This window comes from Epinephelus lanceolatus, chromosome 17 (assembly GCF_041903045.1).
Source record: "Epinephelus lanceolatus isolate andai-2023 chromosome 17, ASM4190304v1, whole genome shotgun sequence".
NCBI lineage: Eukaryota > Metazoa > Chordata > Actinopteri > Perciformes > Serranidae > Epinephelus > Epinephelus lanceolatus.
In genome coordinates, this window is record NC_135750.1 from 29,452,144 (window position 1) to 29,465,251 (window position 13,108).

General features: G+C 40.8%; 1 protein-coding gene across 22 annotated transcripts in view; it reads left to right on the forward strand.

The window, feature by feature from the left end:
* Nucleotides 1-12,871, forward strand: part of ablim1a (actin binding LIM protein 1a) — a 51,182-nt gene extending 38,311 nt beyond the window's left edge. For 4 of the 22 annotated variants that reach the window (XM_078160927.1, XM_078160925.1, XM_078160922.1 and 1 more), the window contains 12 exons: nucleotides 66-110; nucleotides 1,328-1,363; nucleotides 1,487-1,616; nucleotides 2,193-2,312; nucleotides 3,064-3,168; nucleotides 3,477-3,524; nucleotides 5,197-5,337; nucleotides 6,120-6,205; nucleotides 7,018-7,141; nucleotides 7,327-7,388; nucleotides 8,754-8,814; nucleotides 9,065-9,417. In XM_078160927.1, coding sequence (XP_078017053.1) covers nucleotides 66-110; nucleotides 1,328-1,363; nucleotides 1,487-1,616; nucleotides 2,193-2,312; nucleotides 3,064-3,168; nucleotides 3,477-3,524; nucleotides 5,197-5,337; nucleotides 6,120-6,205; nucleotides 7,018-7,141; nucleotides 7,327-7,388; nucleotides 8,754-8,814; nucleotides 9,065-9,378 — 1,272 coding nt within the window. In that variant the 3' untranslated portion in view covers nucleotides 9,379-9,417. Of the gene's footprint in view, nucleotides 1-65; nucleotides 111-1,327; nucleotides 1,364-1,486; nucleotides 1,617-2,192; nucleotides 2,313-3,063; nucleotides 3,169-3,476; nucleotides 3,525-5,196; nucleotides 5,338-6,119; nucleotides 6,206-7,017; nucleotides 7,142-7,326; nucleotides 7,389-8,753; nucleotides 8,815-9,064; nucleotides 9,418-9,595; nucleotides 9,671-11,509; nucleotides 11,591-11,802 lie in introns of those variants that run through there. The other 18 variants (XM_078160932.1, XM_078160931.1, XM_078160933.1 and 15 more) reach the window with 12 other exon arrangements.
* Nucleotides 12,872-13,108: the final 237 nt, after the last annotated feature.

Here is a 13,108-nt window from a genome sequence, read left to right on the forward strand (position 1 = left end):
AGACTTTTTCTTTCATGTTGCGATAAAAGCTTTTACACAGTACTGAGATTCTGTATCCCTCACAGCTCCACACTGCTAGGAGGGAGCGTTCCCCCTTGCCTGATGACAAGGTAAGATACGTCACTGTGTGCTGATGATGATAAATGATCCTAAATGGAAAAAGGAAAGAACAGATGTGTGCATCATATAAAAAATGAGACCATGTACACTGTAGGTACACAGCTTGCAAAAATGTAGAGGATCAGCAGATAGTCCATTTTCAGTCCTGGTACAGAGGGGTGTTTTTTAAAGACTGTTAACATTATGATGCTCTGAGGCGGGGGCATGGCCACCCTGATACAATAGCTACCCTCCCCTCTGTCTTTAAGAGGCTATGACATGCTCATTTGTTTTAAGTTACCACAGAGGTAGTAAGATCTTGTGAAACTAGACAACCTAAGGCATCCATTGGTACCATTCAGTTTTCCATGGTTTGTCCAGGATTGGGCTAAATAACACTCCAAACTTAGACTAAATTTTGGCGATGGAACAACTGGCATGGTCATTTTCAAAGGGGCCCCTTGAACTCTCACCTCAAGATATCTGAATGAAAATGGGTTCTATGGGTCTAACTTAAAAGGGCTTGTTCCCAATAAGTGTTTTGTTCCTCACAGTTAATGTACTCCTTTGCTTAACCTCTATAGATACAGAACACATTAAAACATGATTGTTCTGGAACTCAAAATGTTAATTGCATCGGTATTAGCCTATGGGGAAGGTCCAGGATTCAAATCCTGCTGGGGTCGACATCAGGAGGGGCATGCGGTTGCAAGAGGTTCCCACCGCCGAATCAAATGGGATCAGATTCCTTAAGTAGGCTTCAGGATAAGAGAGTAACTCTGGAATCTGAGCCAAGTCCTCAACGAGGGTGCGGGAGGTTCCAGATGTACAAGCGGATTCATTAGCCTATGCACATCAGATAATTAGAAATGTTAACTGTAAGATAAAAAAAACCCTCTATCAGTCAGTAGTATGTAGTTTATCAGTATATGATTCCTTAACTCTCATATTGACATGGTTTTCAACTAGCTCATACCTCAACAGCATAATCGAATCCCGATATTCAGTTATGGCTTTTGGTTTTGGTGTACCTCCCTAGGATTTTTGGCAGCCCATCTGGCCACCCCTGTGAAACATTTCTGGGGTTGCCACTGCTGATATTTATGTCTGGCTGTCTGGGCCCTTTTGTCTTTATGGAGTAGACTATCATTAGCTAGATAAACTGTCTTGTTCTCAAAGAAGGTCCAAACAACAAAGTTATAATTCAGGCTTGTTTGATTCTTCCTAGTCCTCAAGAAACATGTCGCCAACCCCGCCTGGTGAGGTGAGCATATCAATTTGTTAAATTCACTGCCCTGTGTGTAAGGGATGTAAATGCATATAGTGTATTTTCATCAATCCCAGAAGCTTGTGTAATAACCTGTGTGTGTCTGTGTGTGTATGTCAGGGCTCTTACGACAGGAGGGAACGCATCCTCCAAAGGTCCACCAGTCAGGGCTCCATAGGGTCACCCGTTTATAATCGTCATGGTTACACCCCCACCTTGTCACGGTCACCACAGCACTTTCACAGGCCAGGTGAGTATGTGTGTGTGTGTGGGCAGGTGTTTATTGCTTCATTGTTTGCGATAAAATCAGTAACTTCAGGGTTTTTATAGGGTGGATCAGTGAATTCGTTACTGCTCAGGTAGATTATTAAAACACTGTGGATGAGTTCACTGACCCTCCACCTTAAGGCTCTCACTTCCCTCCTCTGATCTATTTAACTCTTGAAAGTGGAACTTCATCAAAATTGACTTTGGGTTGTTATGTTGTTGATTTTTGCTTTGACATGATGGGCAGTCCAGCCTGTGGCAGAATAACAACCATTTTGCACCTTTAACAACAAAATTTCTCCTGAGTTTGCTGTTCTTTCTGTTAAAAAATTTGATTTTAAAGTAGACTACTCTTCCTTGTTTCTGACAATTCATCTTGAATACTCCTTACCTCTCACTTTGGGTGTCTTTTATTTCCCCTTTTCGACTTTGATTCCTGTATATCTTCCTTTTTCTTTTGTCCCTCACCTTCTCACCTTCTATCTCCTCCCCACACCGTCCACCTCTGCTGCCTGGTCCTGGGGTTTTGTCCCCTGTCCCACACCCTCCCTCCCTGCAGAGGCTCTGACAGGCATGCAGAAGCTCTGCTCCTCCCTGTGCAGTAACAGTGTGGGCTCCAGAAATAATGACTCCCGCCCCACCTCCCCTTTCAGACACCACTTCCTCCCCCATAGCCAAGGTAAGGGCCCCACTCCACTTCTCTCCACTGCCCTCCCCAAGGCAACACGTCATCTCCATCACCTGTCACCTGGGATGATACCTCCTGCAATGCCCCATCTGTCATTCTGGAACCATCACCGCGTCTCATTAGACGATATCTGCCATCCTGAATGGTCAAACCCACTGATTCTTCACTAACTAGCATGCATTTCTTCACCTTTGACTAACACAGCCTCTGCCAAAGTAGCTGACAGGCTCTTTGTGTTTGTGTTTTTGCAGCTTTGCATGCACTTGAGAGATATAAGTAATCCTAATCCAATATCCAAAGTGACGGTTCCCACATGTTGGATTATGGATAACTTTTTTTGCCTTGTCAGAATGAGTGTCCAGACTCCAGGAAACTGTGAGACCGAGATAAAAAAGAAAGGTTTTGTAATATAAGTTTGCCGTTGCATGCTGGGAGTTATTAAGTTCTTAACTGTGAATTCAAATTATACAACAGACTAACAGACATTATAGTTCATGACTCATAATGCATTTCCCAATCTCGCTATTTTAAACTTTGCAAGTTTGCTCCGCTTTTGTACCTTCATCATGCACAAAGCATACAGCTCCATTAACTGCATTTATCAGAAGCTACCAGAATGTCTCCCATTCGCTCAGAGTGACCTCAGCTGGTCCCGTTGGTCCCTATGTGTTGCACCGTTCAGACTGTGGTTGCCCCTTTAGTATCCCTGCTTATGTTCTGTTCTTGGTTCTTCTCACTGGAGGCACTGACCCGCCGAGTGGCCGGAGCTCCCCCCTCCCGCTCAGGCCCGACAGCCGGCCGGTCACCCCGCCTCTCTCTCAGACCCCTAAACATTTCCACCTCCCAGGTAGGAGCTGGAGCGCACCCTGTCACTGCTTGTCCCTTCTTTCTATCTATCTATCTATCTATCTATCTATCTATCTGTCTATCTGTCTGTCTATGTCTTTATACTCCATTTGGGATCAGCTTTTGCTTTTTCCCCTCTTCTTTCACAACTATACAGATGTATCACAGGAAAAACGGTGAATTTCAGTGTAATCACTATACATCATTGCTTGGTGTTGAGATGCTTACAATAGTTTTTTCTTTATATGTATAACAGAGGCACTGTATACTCCGTAAATGTCTTTTCTGTCTGTATTTTAATGTTTTCAGATCAGGGGAGCAACATCTACAGAAAACCACCCATCTACAAACAACACGGTACCTTTCCTCCTCTAGTATAGACTGTTTTACTGTAAAAATAAAAACGAAAAAAATGTCTGTCTGAGTAGAAATACTGTAGGTAATTATGTTATTGAGCCAGGCTTTTTACTGAAAATGCTTCTGTTAATCAGCTGAAATTGTGTATTCATCTAACCACGCAGTCACCCCCAGTGTCAGTGTATGAGCACTGTTTGAAGTCTGTCTCCAACGCTCTTCTGTCTGACCTGTAGCTTGTTTTACACCCTGCACTTTGTCTACCTTAATAAGAAGTCACAGTAATAATGTCATTTTCTTAAAGCGAGACTATGTAACTTTGGCTGAGTTGTGGCAATTACAGGATAACGACACTTCATTTTCCAATAGTCATTAAAGGCAACCCGACTAAGATAGACAGAGAGAGGAACTGCACCACAACGTTTTTATCTGTGACAGAATACAATGTAATGTAACAGTAGCACAAGCAGCGAGGAGTGATAAGTCAGTGGACTGACTCAGAAATAACTGAAGTTTGCTAACGTTAATTAACATTAGCCACTAAAATGACTGTATCAGATTAAGTAAGGCTGTAGCAGCAAAATCCCCGAGCCTATTGAGTTGAACAATGCGTTTTATTGCCTATGAACTCAAGTTTTCATTTCAGACAAATAATGAATGTTGTATTTATTTTTACAGTCTCGCTTTAAAAAGTATCTGAAAAAAAATACACTAATGGTCTGATCACATTTCACTTGTGTACATGCACACTAGCTGGTTTTTGAGTGTTTTCTTCAATTGAGTGATGTTTCATAGAACAGGTGTAATTTTGCTTGTGCAAGATGTCACTTAAATAATTCTTGAAACATCTTTAAAACCACACTGACTCTTAACTGCTGGCAGTTCCTCACCTTTTATATCTGAAGATTGCATTTAAAGGAACACTTCACCCATAAAATGATCATTTGTGTAACAATTGCTCATCCTGTGTTCTGCTGAATGTGAAGTGAAGGAAGAATCCAAAAACAGAAAAAAAGTCTTGATGAACTGGGGTAAAAGGGTAAAGGGGGTCCGCGTTTAACAGCCAAACTATACCAAAACGTCCGTTTGTAAACTTTCATACAGCTCATGCAGTATTGAACTCTGCTCAGTGGAATGCACGAACACGACGAACAAAATGCACATGCTTGCTCAGGTCGCCATTCGTATACATAAGTGTTTGAAATAGTAAGGTTTTAGCCAAAATGTTGTTTGGGAAGTACTGAATGCACAACTGGATAAATGAGGCTTGGATTATACTGCTTAAGTTTTGTGAGAGTTTGTTCACAGATGTTTTGATAGAGTTTTGCTGTTTATAAATGGGACCTCCATTTACTGCAATTCATCAAGAATTTTCTCAGTTTTTGGATTCTTCCTTCACCGCGAAAAACAAAGTTTTCTTTACAAATTCAACATTACACGGGCTGAGTAATTGATTGACAAATGATCATTTGGGGGATGAAGAGTTCCTTTAAAGCTCTATCTATCCAATATTCAGAGACATTTTTTGCACTGTAGACAGCACATAGTTTAAACGTGGACCACCCAGGATTACATGATCCTTGAACCTGACAAGCAGATGGTACTGAGATGTTTACCTGTGGTTGAGACTGTGACCAAGACACTGATAGATCAGTTCCCATGGTTACCAACCTAGATACAGATGCCATAGCACGTCAAAGCAAGCCTGCTGATGAGATCATCAGATCCGCCACCTTCCCCGCTGCCCATGCTCCCTCTCCAGATGACAGCTCACGGAGTGAGGGCGACCATTGGCCCTGCTCTCTTGCTGTATTAGGTACAGTAGGCTCCTGATGGGCATGCTTGCACTGCTACCTTCTAGCAGTACAATAGACACCTCACCACAACCTAACTCTTCCTGTTTCTCCCCTCCAGCTGCCCCAAAAGCTTAACTGCATCCCTGCTTCACCCCGAGCTCACGCTGTTATTCAGGCGTCACAGTATTTGCCTTTAAGTTTTGCTTGCACAAAGCAGACGCGTTGTTTGGTTTCTGTTGCTGCAATATTATTTTCTGCTTGAGGTAGCATCAGTTCCACCATTTTACGTGATGGGTGCACTAGCTGCACACAATAGTGCCACAAATGACTTGGACAGAGATAACTGAGACTGACTTCAAACTGACTTTTGTCTGTCTGTCTTACATTGTGCCGTTCTGTGTATTTAACATCTAGTAAAATCTTGACATGAATGATGAAGTGTAAACATCCATCATGTCAGTGTAGCCAAATATTCCAAGAAGTCCCTCTGTTTGTCTGTCTCGTCAACTCTGTCTCACATTTGTGGTTTTTTTTGTCCACCTATTATTCATTTACTGTGTGTATTCCTCACTGCTCTACAGCCAAATGAAGCAGCCACATCTTTCTGTCTTTCTCTAAATATGAACATTGAATGAAGCATTTCATCTGGTTGTACTAAACATATGTACATGTGAAGCATGATTTCCTCCAAGAGAGATGTGTGTGTGTGTCTTTATGTGTGTGTGTGTGTGTGTGTGTATGTGTGTGTGTGTGTGTTCATGTGTTTTGTGTAACTTTTGGGGCTTGTGTACAACACCCATAGGTTCAGAGGGGAGAAGACGATCCAGAGAAGAGGAGGAGGAAGAGGCCTTGAAAAGAAAGCAGCTCCACGAGGAACATCTCAGTAAGGTCAGTGAGAAAAGCTTGAATTTTCAACTTAAAGGAAAATTTCACCCAATTCATCAGCCTGTGTTACGTTGATTTTGTGAAGAAAACTTTGTTTTTCTCACATACCTCCATGGTGAATGAAGAATCCAAGACTGGAGAAAATTCTTGATATACTGAAGTCATAGAGGTCTGTGTTTAACACCAGCAAAAGTATATCAAAACATCCATTTGGAAACACATACACGACTTGTGCAGTAAAATCCAAGTCTCATTTATCCAGTCGTATGCTCAGTACTTCCTTATTATTCCTTACTAACTTATCCATGCTCTATTCAAAGCCAAACTTCATTGACAAAAACAGTCATTTTACATCAGTTTACCCTTTCTCTTTCAGTTCAGTTTTAAATACTTACATTTTAGCAAAAATGCATGTGTCTGGGATGAACTGAGCACATGACTGGATAAACGAGACTTGGATTATCCTGCACGAGTTGTGCAAGTGTTTGTAAACCGATGTTTTGATATAGATTAGCTGTTGTTAAAAATGGACCCCTATGACCATAATTCATCAAGAACTTTCACTGTTTTTGGATTCTCTGTTCACCATGGAGGCTTGCAAAAAACCCAAAGTTTTCTTCACTAATTTAATGTAACATGGATTGAGTATTTGATACACAAATGGTCATTTGTTGAGTGAAGTGTTCCTTAACATCTGTATCCTTGACTGCCATGGCATGAGATGAAAGCCATACGTGCATGCTTTGTGTCGTTTGTGTAATAGATTCATGTTTATTCGTGGATATACTGTAAAGAACTTAAATGTGTGTGTGCAGATTCAGTCTGGTTTGGGAAAGCTCATTCTGAAGGAGGAGATGGAAAAAGAACAGATCAGGGAGCGTCACGCACGTAGTCTCTCTGCTCAGCGCTACGACCCCAAACAGACCAACTGTGACGCAGGTAAAGAGCAGCTTCATCAGCAAATATGATCCTAAGTTGTCAGCAATGTACTGTAACACAAGGTGTGTGCTATATAACACGTTTAGATCCTTACATTTGCTTTACTGTACCATGCCTCGATTATGAAGTAGCTTCAGTTTGTGATTTAGAATTCTCCGTTAATGTAAATGTTCCTGATATTTCAGATCCAACCTCTCCAACCAAAACTAACTCTCTGCCTGGCTATGGAAGGAATGGGCTGCATCGGGTGAGAGCTCACTCACAACAATACGGCTGCTGCAGACAGACAGCTAAATGCAGATGCCAGAAACATTCATTCTGTACATGTTTTAAACATAATAATTAGAATTAGATCTTATTCTTCTTCTTAATCAGCAACAAAATATTCTGTAGCACCTAATAATATAACAATTCTCTGAAAAAGTAATAACACTGTAACATGTAATAGAATTTGCACTAAACCTGATTGAAAATGTAATAAAACCTAATAATGTAATAACTTGACCAGTAAGAACTTTGATGGATAATACTACAATGTGAAAAGGTGTGCTTTTTTTCTTCAGATATATAAAATGTGCTAGTATGCAAAATGTATAATGCTGTAAGTGTCATTATAGCTTACTGAAAACAGTGACATTTGACTCTGTTTTCATGTTTGGAAATGCAAACACTAGGTCAGGGATACTCAAGTGGCTTTGCCAGGAGGCCACTTTTGCAAAATGATAGGGCCGGGAGCCACCTAATAAACACATATTAATTGTATTTATCATATAAAATTAATAGGAAAGGCAAATTCAGTCACAGATGCCCAGGAAGTCAGGTGTAAGCAGGGGCATTTCTAGAATTTGAAAAAATTTGGGGCTTAACCTCTTTTAGGGGGGTCCACAGGATCCTCTTCTCTATGGGTTTTAAAAAAATATATAAAATAGCTCTATTTTGATGTTTTGTAAATGCATATTAAAAAAATCCAATTCGAATCAGTTTATTTCAATTTGAATAAGAAAATGATCAGCGGGCCACCTGGCACCCTATCAGGGGCCATATTTGGTCTGCAAGCTGTAAGTTGACTATCACTGCACCAGGCTTTATGTAGAATTTGATTTTTTACAACAGATGGCATGTGGTACATTGTTATCGAAATCCCAAACAATGGGAAATGAACCCACCCATACCCATGCTCAGTGGTTGTTTTGCAAGGATCGTCCATTAGATCAGAGTAAATTTTAGATTAAACCCATCAGAGAATGACAAAAGCTGCAGAAGAACACTAATGTTACAAGCAAGCGATTAAGGCAAAACAATTGATTCAATCTACATTAAAAGTTCTTTTTCATCTGAGTCCACAGTCATTCTTTTTAAATGGCGTTTCTCCTTCACCTGATCCTATGAATAATTACATTATCAATAAAAATGTTATTACAGTATCAGTCAGGACATTTTATTACATATTACTCAGGTTATTGCATTATTGGGTTATATTACATTTTCGATCAAGTTAAGTGCAAACTTCATTTTCAGGCGTTAGCTATTATATTTTCCAGAAATGATTACATTAATTTGTGCTGCATATCCATAATGTTAATGTTAATATATTGTATCTGTGTTCCCTCAGCCCCAGTCTACAGATTTCACCCAGTACAACAGCTATGGTGACATGTGTGGAGGAGGCAGAGGTGAGAGCTGCTGCCAGAATGTGGCCACCAAGCAAATCTCTTGCCAATGTCACCAGAGCTATTCAGCAGCAGTATTCAGAAATGGCTTGCTACGTGTACATAAATGGACATGCATTTTGAAAATATTTGCATAATGATTCGCACAATGTGTCATCAGGGACAACAGTGTTGTAGATAGTAGCCTGGCAGGGAATTTGACAGCAAAACCATTAACTGTGAGTCTCATTTTCTGTCCCATGTTGTCCTGCAGAGTTTCAGGTATGTCTCTCATCTGCTTTTTCACATGGCATGCTTCCTCACCTTGCATCATATATTTGCTTGCTCATGGGTTGCAAGAGGCACCTTGCCCTGAATGCACACCGCCCACTCCTGCTACATGCTTGCATCACTGTTTGGATTAAATGTCAACTACAGGGCATGCAGTGCAGCAGTTTCAAATGCCCAGACATGCACTGCCCAGTAGCTGAACCGGTGTGCTGTAAATGCAATGTACTATCATCGCCTCATGTCTTGTTCTGTGTGTTGTTTACCAATGTTATAACTCACGCTAAATGTCACATTTAAATACATAATATTAAAATTTACCATAGAGAAAAAAAACTATAGAGACAATCAAAAAACGACTGCCCATCTCGAATACTAATGAAAATACTGAACAGTATCGAAGCTACTTGCTCCATCCAGTGAAAACTGTGCCCACTGTCATTAGTGGACATATTCATGCCATTAACCCTGCAGTCCCCTTCCACTATATTACATTTGTGTATGTTCTATTCTTTAGCACATTAAGGATGGCCGCGCAGCACTTGCAAGGATGGACAGGGGAGTATCTATGCCTAATATGTTGGAACCAAAAGCAAGTATCTTCTTCTTTTTGTACTGATGACAACATTGTAATCTACACTGAAATATGTTACAAAATTTACACATTGTTCACTTAGTCGAACGTCCAGTGTGTCGGATTTAGGGGGATATATTGGCAGGAAGGGAATATAATACAATAAGTATGTTTTCCTAAGTGTATAATCACCTGAGAATAAGAATTGTTGTGTTTTCATTACCTTAGAATGAGTCGTTTATACTTACATAGGGAGCGGGTCCTCATCTATGAAGATCGCTATGTTGCACTCCGATGTTTCTACAGAAGCCCATAATGGACAAACCAAACACTGGCTCAAGATAGGGCCATTTGCCTTTTTGTGTTTTTGCATCAGCCATCTTAGTTTTCAGCCTCCCTGCAACGAGAATGTTGGAAAAACACAGATTTTTTAACATGAAACTGCTTTATTCAGTGTTTTTACCGGTTCAAATCACCATCGTCCATTTGTTTTAGAGAGGATGAGACCTCTGCGAATAATTTGGCTCCTATAAACCTCCTGAATGTCTGGATCAGAAACAAAGTGAGCACACATTAAGTTATAATAGAAAATAGGTGAGCATACATATCAGGTGCTGGGCTAGCAGTCCCGAACAGGGTAGGAGAAACACCGATTTTTAACATGAAACTACTTTATTCAGTGTTTTTACCGGTTTTAATCACCTGGTCTGTTTGTTTTGGAGAGGAAGAGACCTCTGTGGATAATTCGGCTCAGGGTAAAAACCTCCTGAACAATAAGCACAGAAGGAATTCTAACTGGGGGAAGTTTCAGCTGGTTGCAATCTGCAATCTTCACCACTAGATGCCACTAAATCCCCCTAAATCTTACACACTGTTCCTTTAAGTGCATTTTAACTTGGACACATATTGCAACTAATTTAAAGAATGTCTAACCTTGACTGCTAGACTAAGACAAAAAAGAGACCAGCCCAATAGATGGAGGATGAAATGAAATAATTAGCATGTTTTATTTACCCTGGTAGTGCGAGGACATTGGTGGAAGAAATAGGGAACTAAAAGAGATTTTTAACTGGAGGTGAAAGACTCATATTAGCTGGGTTCCTGATTAAGCATGCTGCTTCAGGAGCTGCCGGTTCACTCTAGCGCTTAGCATGCTGGCTTCTCCATGCTCATCTGCACATAGCTTTGACTTAAAGTGGCTGGATACTGTATGCAGCATACAGTGGAGAATCCAAAGCCCAGATTGTCATCCAAACAACTCATATCACTATATACTGCGTAGTATATAAGAGATTGTACGTAACTGTGTGGATATGAGTTGGTCAGAGGCCTCAAAGAACTTCTAGTTGCTTATTACTGAGCATTTCAGCTAAATTAACAACTCATTCGCCAGTTTCTTCATGTACAGAGGGGATTAGCTATTTAGGAATGAAGAAGCACCTCAGATTTCCAGGACAATCATTCCCATGTGGATTTACTCGGCCTACATCACTGGTGTTAGTTCTTTTTTTAGTTCGCATTAAATTACTCTAAAAATACAGCCCGTTACATAACATGTTTTCATGTTTTTGCCCTTACCTAATTGCACGTTTCTACACCAAAAAAAGTGTGCACATCATAGCACCCTGCATTTCCCCAACAACCTTTTAAAAAAAACAGCTCTCACTCCCAGTCAGCCTCCTGTCACATACCTGTTCTCCCACCCAGTGTTCCCTCTGTCACAGTCAGAACAACAAAAATAAATTAAAAATATCCAAATTTGATAGTTTTGTTTGATCAAAGCGGTTTGCAAGTTTTTGAAGCTTAACTCCAGCTTGTAGGTTTGACCTGTTCACTGACCAGTGTCTCCTTCTGAAGGTGTACCCCTATGAAATGCTCATGATAACCAGTAGAGGGAGAGCTAAACTGCCCAGGGATGTGGACAGAACCAGACTGGAGGTATCAGATTTCCACCTGACTGTCCGCAATTGATACTGGATTTCTCTACTTTGTGTAAATAACATGTTACACAAATACAATTGTAGCAAGGAATGTGCAGTATCCATTGCTTCTTGCAGTGACCCTTTTTGTGGCTTTGGTGCTAACCACAAACACCCCTCCCCTCCCACCCTCCCCTCCTTTGTTTTCTCCACCTTTGTTCTCAATTCTAGCGCCACTTAGCACCTGAAACGTTCTTTGACATCTTTGGAATGGAGATCCAGGAGTTTGACAGGCTTCCCCTGTGGAAACGCAACGACATGAAAAAGAAGGCCAAGCTCTTCTAGCACTCAGAGCAGCATGCACATACTGTACATTCATTCAGATAGCACACGACAACTGTAATCTAGATGTAGGTTTTGGTTTATTTCCTTTTCTTCTGGGGTTTTGTTTTCTCCTGGCATAATCAAGGAAGCCATGAAATGGACTCTTTTTGCTCTGACGCTTCCTGAGACTGTGAGCTGAATGATTTGTCCAGTTAGACACGCACAGGAGACGAGGAATGGGAATCTCTTCCATGTTCAAAAATGACAAAGAATGAATGATAAATAGGGTCATGTTATTTGGTTTGACTGCGCTTGTTTTACTTCTTGCTTTGCTTCGAGTGGAACTGCTTTCCTTTCTTTCTTGCTTGTTTCTTCCTACTATTTGTTGCTGTTGATTCCCGTGGAACTTTGTAAGTACAGTAGAACCTCATGGCGCCATTATGAAATGTCCATGCTTGTAGCTTGAACATGTGTCAGCTTTCCTTCGCTTGGGCTGAAACAGTTTTAGTCCAAAGTTTGCAAGAATCGGCTCAGTGAGTCTTTGAATAAAAAAATAATAATTAAAAAGCCACTGGGAAAGCAGTCAGCTGACCCATCAACTGTTTTACCGGATCTACATGGGAATGAATCATCCAAGCACCTACACATCGGCAGTCTCCTTCCCCCCCGGCTACTGTACACGCCAAACATTCATCTGACCCTGACAAAAAGAAAATGTCTCTCTTCTCAGGCTCTCATTAACATGGCCAGACACTTTCCCTTTATGTGTATTGGAAGTACAAATCTTAATATATTTTAGTGCCGTATCCAACGTACAGTAACCAACAAATAGATAAAAACACCTAATGTAAGAAGCAACTGTATTTGAAAAGTACTGTTTTATAAATGAAAACCCACACTGCCATTTGTTGTATTGAAATCTAAGCCAATAAAGCTTTAAATCACCATGAACCATATGATCCTCAGCTATACCAAAGGTACCCACCGCCTCTTTTCTGTTCTCTGTTTTCTTCTTTGCATGTCACCAATAAACACAGCGTTTCTGTGAAGTCACACAGGGGGAGAGGTGACCTGAGGACTGGTTTACTTTTATGGGACCAATCAGACGGTGGAGTCTGTTGACTTTGTTCACAAACTTTGACTAATTGGGGCCTGTACGAGGAAAAATCCCTCTGAGCTTGGCCTTTTACTCTGATACAAATACCTAGTCTAT